The sequence below is a fragment of the Pleurodeles waltl genome, chromosome 10 (assembly GCF_031143425.1).
Source record: "Pleurodeles waltl isolate 20211129_DDA chromosome 10, aPleWal1.hap1.20221129, whole genome shotgun sequence".
Lineage (NCBI taxonomy): Eukaryota > Metazoa > Chordata > Amphibia > Caudata > Salamandridae > Pleurodeles > Pleurodeles waltl.
The window spans coordinates 406,281,290-406,290,461 of record NC_090449.1 but is presented as its reverse complement, the minus strand read 5'-3'; the positions used below and the strand labels follow the sequence as shown (position 1 = coordinate 406,290,461).

The window sequence follows — 9,172 nt, the reverse complement described above, 5'->3', positions numbered from 1 at the left end:
TCTGCTTCAGTTGATTGTTTTTGTGCAGGAAGGTGTGCAGTCCTGCACAAAAACAATCCTGCCTGCAGCGCAGGCGTCCTGGCATCATGATGCAAGGCAACAAATTGTGCGCAAGGAAAGGACAGTAATGTGCCATATAATGTTAAACATGTCTAATTTCTGCCATCTACCTTTCATGTAGCACAGCAAGGTGTCTTACTGCGTTGCTTGAAAGTTTGATAAACCTGGGCACAGATTTTTTTGATGTACACTCAATATACATCTTTGAAATAATGACATCCTCTTTCTGAAGATTTCGAAATGTCCTTCAAAAGATTCTGTGACTGATAATTGGGGTCAGAACAATGATTGTGAAACATTTAAAGTTCGACACCTCTGGTTGAAGACTTTACTTAAAAGAAGAGAGGTGGTGGACTGTGACAAACACAAGCTTAATTAGGAACAACTACTAGCAGAAGCCTAAGTAATTTCGGACTCACGTTGGTAATTTATTTTTGAGCATATCCGAATGCGTCTTCAACAAAATTTCTCTTTTCATTTGAAGTTTAGACATTACATGTATGTGTTGCACACTGCCCCCCTTTTCACCCACTTAGCGGGCCCTTTGTTGAAGCTCTATGGTACATGTTTCTTAAGACACCGCATTCAGTTGTCCATTTTTGCAGAACTGCATCCAATGCGAATTTTGTTGTTAGTTTTTAAGTGGTTCTAAACTGATGATGTACAGCGAAGGACCACAGTTCCAAGCTGAAGTGGGTCTTACATTTAAAAAAATAATATTCCCATAAATGATTCGGTTGTCGTATTCAATAAGGATTGTTTTGTCTCTGGACTGCGCATGATCAGTACATGAAATTTAGGACACGTCTGACTGAAGCTTCAGGAATGCCTTCATAAGTCACGACTTGATGCAGCATGTGCTCCCTAAATGTTTGGGAGGTGATCGAACTTCTGCTGGCGGACTGGCTTCTTCCCTTCAGGTGCTGGAGAGGTGGTGTTTCCCGGAAGCTGCGGCAATAGCTGATTCTAGGATACAGGGAAACACATGGTAAATACACGTTTGCAACAACATCCTATTATCAGCAATAACATAAATAAAACATGGACGTTTGACCGGGGTTCCACGTCTGACATTACAGGCCATGGAGACAAAGACTGAACCACTGGTTGTTTCTGAGAATAACAACTTTATAACATATTCCGTGATCTTGACTATTTACTATTATGGCATTTACAAGTCTTTTGTCAAAAATCTTCATGGCATAGGATGGCTGGATTACTCTCCCCTGGATACAAACACCATTCCGGTAAGAGGAAAGAACAGGAATGATGCAAGCAAGAGGATGCTTATATGTCAACTCTAAAGCACATGAAATATCAACATTTTCTAACAGTGGTGTTTTTACACTGTGTCGTGGAGAGCGGCAGCGTGCGTGCATTAAATTAACACTGGAGACCGCATTGAGGTGTACACAGGCCAGCCGGCAGGTTGCTCTCTCGCTGCTAGCACGTGAATGCCCCACCTGCTGGCCCTCGTTTATTTTATCACTTAGCCTCATGTGACTGATGGGCCAGATACATTACACACACTTCTGAGGGGAGGAGGGCTGACCTCCCCTGCTAACAACGATTAATTAATGGTAGTGCCCATGAGCAGTTACGTCACCGACACTACATTCCTCCCAAAATTAAAACAAAACAGGAAAAATGAATACAACATTACGAGAACATTCCAGTCTATCATCTTACATCAGGTAATCTCTCAGCTTCTGAGATGGAGCAGGATCACCTCACAGGGTGTACTTGGTGCGTGGGGATCTGTCAGTAACGGCGTCTTACTCTTGACCACTGACAGGTATTGAGCTCCCTTGACGGGGTCAAAAGCTTGCACAGTGGAGGAAGAGGGTGTTGGCAGGCGACAGTTGGAGTCCGGCAATGATTTCTGGTCATTGTAAGGTACCAGAACACTAGGTTCATCCCTGATGGGGAGATGCTGAGGGTAAAACCTCTTGAACATGGAAATGTTCCTGGTGACGGTGGACATCACTTGTTGAGCCACAACCATGGATCCACGACGGCGCACAAGGGTCCAAGGACTACTGTCGAACGGTGGGTCAAACTTGCTCCCTGGAGATTGATCATTGAGGAGTACAGCATCTCCCACGCGTAAGTCTGAGACTTCAGCACGCCGCCGGCGACTAGCCTTCTGGTTTACGTTGAGTCGCGCCGGTGCACCTGGAGTTTATCTATGGTTAGGGGTCTTTACTGACAATGATGCGGTATAGAGTCAACAACCGCCCTATCCAAGGAGATGCGACTGGGTGCTTGACCAGTGGTGGAATGAGGAGTCTGTCTAGCTTTGCAGGAAGGAGTAAATTGCGTATTCAATAGACTGCCCGCTGGCAGAGGCGATTCGTATAAATCGTTCGACTTCCCTGTTTGCCTGGGGCCATCTTGGTGTGATCTTCTTCCGTCAGATAACTGTTGTCTCAAAATAAGATGCTAGTTCATGGCTCTGGAAAGGAGGGCCATTATACGTTTTTATTTCAGAAATTAGGCCATGAGTGGCAGGATTTTTTTTAATTTTGGGTATTACGACATCAGCCGTTAAAGCTGAGAAGACCTCTACTTCAGGATATTTAGAGTAGTCATCGATCACTAGCATGTCTGCCATCAGGGAGACTCCCAAAATGGAGGCAGGCCAAAAACCCACAGCTTTCGTGGTCCTGGTTCCGTTTCTATTGGGACTGGTCTGTTGGGCTCCCCTGAGGCTTGGCACCATTCACAGGATCATACAAGTTCCTCAACCTTCTCGTCCATCAGAGGGACCAGACATTTGTCCGTAATCGACTCTTCGTTTTCACCATCCCTTGGTGTCCATTGTGGGCCAGCTGAACCACACAGTCGGTGAGGGAGGATGGAATGACCAACCGGTGGCCTGTCAGCAGACACCCATTGGGATCAATTGACAGCTCGTTCCTGACGTGAAACAGGCTCTCCATTACTCGCTTGGATTCAAGAGTAAGTGCCAGCAGCTGTTTCATCACAGCATGCTACTGGTTTAATCAGATGGGCTGCAAGGCTTTCTGGAGGCAGTCATCTTGTGCCGTGGCCGAATTATAGCTGGTGTTGAAACAGGTAGCAGCCTGGACATGTCAGATATGTATCTCACATATTCCTCTACCTCTTGAGCCTCATGTATCTCTTCACTGTGGTGGCTCGTGGGTGGCAAGACAAGTAGTCAGCCAGGTTGTCAGAGCCAGCAAAGTATTCTAGACGACACTGGTAATCCTGTAGCTGGAGAAGCTATTTTTCTATTTGCGGAGGTGGCTTTGAAGCGGTCCCATTGAACAGTGGGAGGAGGGTTTTGTGGTCAGTGGTCTCTATGAAGGGTTGGCCATATACAAAGAGGTGGAAATGCTTGCAACCCCAGTGTACTGCAATTGCCTCTTTTTCAATCTGCGAGTACCTTTGTTCGGTGTCGATCAATGACCTGCTTGCAAATGCTACTGTTAACCACTCATGGTTATCCTGCCTCTGGAGCAGTACCATTCCCAAAGCCCTTGGATCGGTGTCAACAAAAAATGTTGTTTCCCTTTCGGGGTCAAAATACAAAGGATGGTGTCACTGGAGAGGGCTCCTTGGTGCTTCAAATGCTGCTTGTTGATTAGGTCCCCAGACCCAGGGTTCTGATGTTTTCGTCAAACTCCTGAGGGGCTGAGTCAATGCCAAGAGATCGTTAATGAAATGGCCACAATGGTTTACCATCCCCAGGAAGCTGCAGACTTTGGTTACAGTTGTGGGGGAGGTGCATTTTTGATGTCTTGCACTTTTTCTGGATCTGGTGCTACGCCATCTGCTGAGAACACATACCTTTGTGAGGAACTCACACTTTCAGCGGTGGAGGGTTAAAACAGATTCCTTGATCCATTGTAAAATGTTTTTGAGCCTGGCATGATGCTCCGGGATGGTTGCAGCGTGTACTAGTATGTCGTCACTGACATTAATAGTTCCAGGAAGGTCTGCTAGGAGCTCGTGGATAACGTTTTGAAAGACTTCGGCAGCACTGGATATGCTGAAATTCAGTTGCTTGTAGCATCTCAGTCCTACATGTGTTGAGAATGTGGGGATATAACGTGACTGGAACAACTAGTTGGTGATATCCTGAGCGCAGGTAAAGTTTGGAGAACCAACATGCTCCGCTCAGTTTGCCGATCAAATCATCAATCGTGGGGGTCAAATGTCTTTTGCGCTTGATGGCGATGTTGAGAAGGCGCTTGTCCATGCAGATACGCACCTTCCCTGGTTGCTTGGGCTTCTGCACGACTACGATCGGAGATACCCACGGCGTGTGCCCAGTGACCCGCTCAATGTTTGCTCAACTCTTTCTCCACTTGTGATCTGAGGTGGAATGCAATGCACCGGTGCCGGAGTGCTACTGGTTGTACGGTCTCATCTATGTGTAGCTGTATTTCTTTGTATCGCAAGCAGCCCTTACCATCAAATACATTTTGGAACTGATAGAGGATGTCTGCAACTGATTCTTAGTGCACTCCAAATGCGAATGTGACAACCCCTAGCGTTTTGGCCGACTGCCACCCTAACAACATCCCATGTCCTTCTTCCGCCACATACACTTGAGCGTCAACAGACCGTGGTCCATAGGTAATGGATGTCTGGAAACTGCCTTTTAGGGCCAGCAGTGTGCTCTGGCCATATGTGTATACTTTCACTTTTGCTGTCTTTAAGTCAGGGGCAGGAACCATCTGGTGGTACATTTTCAACGCCAATATATTTATGGATGCTCCTGTGGCAACTATGGCAAGGGTCAAGTACTTGCCTACTTTTATATGGCATCGTGGTAGTCTTTTTGAAGATTAAACAGCAGCCCTTACAGTGAACATGGAGTGAATTACATGTTCCTCAGCGTCGTCCATGTCACTGCCCCTTTCGGACCTGCTTGTGGCGGCGTTGTCGGTGGCGTTTTCTGTTCGATCTGCACACTTTCACATAGTGATTGAGCTTCCCACAGCCCACGCACTTTTTCCCTCGCACTTGGCAGTCAATGGGTTGGTGTGATGGTTCTCCACAGTACCCACATTGTCTTGGTGGTGGGCGAGTATTTCTGGGTCGTGCTTTGTTGGGGGACTGCATCACTGCATTGATCGGTTCTTCCTTCACTGGTCTTTGGAGCGCAGCCTCCATACGGGATTCTTGGGCCTTTGATATTTCCTTGGTGCGGCCCATTGTGAGGATGTCGGGTAGATATCTCACAGACTCTTCGAGGATCCTTTCTCGCAGCTTCGCCTACGCATATCCCTGGATTAATTGGCCTCTAATCTCTTCAGTGTCGTCTGCGAACCCACAAGTGCTGGCTAGTTCCTTAAGCCTCATATAAAATGAATCAATAGATCTTTCAGCTTGTTGCCTGGCCTGCCGAAATATGAACCGTTCATAGTCTGTGTTAGCCATGGGTTCAAAATGCATGTTGAGGGCTGCTATCAGGGTCAGGTGTGTTTTGGGGGTGGCCTCTGCAAGATTTTTTGAGATTTTGTAGATATCTTTTCCCTCTAGGTGTAAAATCATGGCCCTCTTCTGTGTGTTCTCAACTTTGGTGGCCTCAAAAAAGAGTAGTACTCTTTTGACCCAGTCTTTCCATCTTGGCGCCTGTGCGGACGACAAAAGGCTTGATTGGCGGGATGGTGAACATGTTGGATCAGTGTGAGCTGCGCTTCATGCAGGTTTACCCCAGTGTGTGAAATGGAGTGCATACTGCCTTACCCTCGTAGGATGTACATCTGCTGCAGTGGTGAGGGAATGATACCAGTTGTGCCTTGACTTCCAAATTTTGCCTGTGTAGTTCAGTGTAGGACTTGTGTGCCACTCACAAAGCTTCCTGTTTCTGAGATCAATGTCTTTAATTTAATATTTTTTTTTGTTAACTGCTGTGGCAGAGTGTGGAATCTCCCTATGTAGAACTAGGCTTTGGCCTGGAGGCATCTGCATGGTCGTGGGGTAGCGCATGTAGGAAGACTGGCTCCGCCACAGCAGCTGGCAGGACGACTGAGGCGGGGGCCCTCAAGGTGAACTTGTGCACGAGAGCACATGTTGGTGCGAGGCCAGTCGAAGTTGATGAGGAATCAAGATGGCGGCCATTGCCGCAGAGTCTGCAGATGTAGGGCGATAGCTGGAGAGAGGTGACGGTGCACAGACACGCACGTGGCAAGAGCACCGCCGAAGGTATGTGGCCGCCATGGCATGGTGATGGCAGGTTAGCGTTTCCTGGCTCCTTGTCGCCAATATGGTGTTTTTACACCTTGTCGTGGAGCGCGGCAGCGTGCGCACATTAATTAACACTGGAGACCGTATTGAAGTGTACACAGGCCAGACAGCAGGTTGTTCTCTCTCTACTAGCGCGTGAATGCCTCGCCTGCTGGCCCTCTTTTATTTTATCACTTCGCCTTATGTGACTGATGGGCCAGATACATTACACACACTTCCAAGGGGAGGAGGGCTGACCTCCCCTGCTAACAACGATTAATCAATGGTAGTGCCCGCGATCAGTTATGTCACTGGTCCGACACTATACCGACTACAAAAGTCCTTCAGGTTAACTTCAGTCCACAGACCATTCAGGGAGCTGCGCTGTGGGAGGACTCACTGTCACTGTTGTTGCCAGGAGGAAGAGCCTGTACCTGATTCCCCGTACGGTGCATTTACAGCACCTTTATACCTCTAGCAACGCGGGACGTTCATGGAACTGCAGTGCTAAGCGACTCACTGTCCTAATAGACTGTTGTTGCCAGGAGGAGGGGCCCAAACCTGATTCACCCACGCTGCATACTTTTCTACCTCCCACAGCACGGGACGTGCGCGGAGCCCAGGCCAAACACAGGCCCGTCCAAGTCTGTTGAAGCCCAGAGGAGGCTGAGCTGGGCCACCTCTCTTTTGGCTAAATCTTGGGGGCCCTCGGATGCAGTGATCGGGAGCCTGTTGGCTCACTCGCGAACACCACTTCCCCCCCCACCCAGGTACTGTAGTTAGTACTTGGATTTAAATACTGGTGGATTATCGTCCGTTCCTTTGTAGATTGCCTGTAGACTGTTTGAGAAGCTATAGGGGAATGAGGGGAGGGATCTTGCTCTCGTTAATTTATTGATTTATCTTCCAGTGTGCTGACTTACTCACTGATTTTCGTGCTGACATTCTCACTGACAAAGGGAAGAAACTGAATTAGTATTGTTGAGGGCTTGACGGCACAAAACACAGGATTACATATTAGGCACAGGCGGGAGAAGGAAGTTTACTCCGAGAAGGCTAACCGGAGTATTGCATCAGGAATAATTTGGGATGCACTGCAGGGGCTCTAGAGTGTGGCAGACGCAGCACTTTGTTAAAGGCGTCATCGTATATTTCCAGATTCTGCTTAATTTTCTCCTCTTTCTCCTCTTGATTTCGCTTTTGGTCTCAGGGCTTGTATAGCTGGTGTGGGCAGAATATATCTTAATGAGGGATCTGTAATCTTGGCCTGGTGGAGGAGCACTTTGGGAACAGTGCAGCTCCCGTTTGCTTTATCTGATATTCTGCGCTTCCCACCTTGAGGGGGGAACAGTGTGGAAGTGATTTGAGCGAAAGAATGGGGAAGCACAAAAAACTGAGGCACCACCGGAAAAGGAAAGACCCCAAAAATAGCGAGGAACGCAGGGAATAACTGCACAATGGCAGATATAGCTGATCTAATAGAAGAGGTCCGGTCAATGTTAAGCGAAAAGGCTAAATCAGCCAAGACATCTAGTTGGAAAATTACTGCTTTTTACACAAAGAAGGGTGGGCACACAGCAGAAAATCGAAACACACCAAAAATCTGCACCAGTTCATGGTGTGGAGGAACGGGGTCCCCAGACTTTGCCCACAACAGTCACTGACAAAACAGCTCTAATTCACTCATCCAGCTCACTATCCAATAGAGAATCCAAGACCCCCAGAAATACATGAGGAGGAGGAGGGGGGAGCTGACCCTGGGCATTACTTGCCCAAATAGATATACTCCTTTGGCAATAAGAGAGTCAACTAATGGCATTGAGGCAAATTCGAAAGGTCTCAGCTCAACATTTCAAGATCCCTTAGTAAGAGAAGAGCCCCAAGAGGGAAGGGAGCTAATGCAACCCTCAAAAATGTCAGTCTGCTGGCGCACACATGAAGATGTGAGGGAATTAACTGCAAAAATTTACACCTTAACAAGTGAGATTGCAGATTTAAAACATCTTGTTAAAAATTCAATGGTGCACTTAAAAGGTCCAAGTGACATTACGTTTAAACCATCCCACCCAAGGTCCTCCAAATAGCCATCGTAAGTTAAGGGCTGTTCTAGACCAGACAAACCATATCTCTAGTAGTTCATCCCCTTGGCAGAGGAATCACAATGTAGTACCTGGCATCCCGCTGATTAGAGATAACATGGCACAGACGAGATCAATAGATAAGGAAGACTACCATGCATCAAACGCTCCCTGCAAGGCTCCACACTATCAAATGCCATTCACACAACAAATGGGAGGTAGAAACATACAACACCCACAAAACAGGGTTGAGCACAGGCAACAACAACATTGTAATGGCATGCAAAAATCTAAGGAATGCTCAAATACAACAAGGGAACACAAATTGTTTTTAACAAATGTTCCAGAGTTAGGCCAAAATAGTTGGGTAAATGGGGGTTCTCTTAAAAATAAGATCATTTAATGGATTAGACATAAGCGTTAGTGTTTGCCGGCTGTCCATTCTGACATTTTGAGAGCAGAAAGGCTAGCTAGGAGGAATGGGAGGAATGACACTGTTGCCTTAATGGTTAGTGACAAAGCATTAGTAGATGGACTGATCGCCATTGACCTAAGATCTAGCCCACTTATAATACCTACAATGTGGTTTAAGCTGCATAACCCACAGGAATCAGCATGATCTGCTTAGCCAACGAAGGCACAACCAATATACGATAAATCTTAAGGCAGTGTATTGACTGAATTATCCTGCGCCAATTGGTACAGATACTAGGAAAATACCGGGTGAGCAGGCCCAAATGCTGGAGGAAATTCGAGATACAAGTATAGATAGGATTATACCTCAGGAGCCATAGAAGGAAGCAAGAGGAAAGCCCATAACCAGCTATGACACA

At 47.0% G+C, this 9,172-nt stretch overlaps 1 protein-coding gene across 2 annotated transcripts in view; it reads right to left on the bottom strand.

The window, feature by feature from the left end:
- Nucleotides 1-464: 464 nt before the first annotated feature.
- Nucleotides 465-9,172, bottom strand: part of LOC138261570 (cyclin-dependent kinase-like 4) — a 1,634,859-nt gene continuing 1,626,151 nt past the window's right edge. For both annotated transcript variants that reach the window (XM_069210648.1, XM_069210646.1), the window contains one exon: nucleotides 465-1,026. In XM_069210648.1, the coding sequence (XP_069066749.1) occupies nucleotides 925-1,026 (102 nt within the window). In that variant the 3' untranslated portion in view covers nucleotides 465-924. The remainder of the gene's footprint in view (nucleotides 1,027-9,172) is intronic.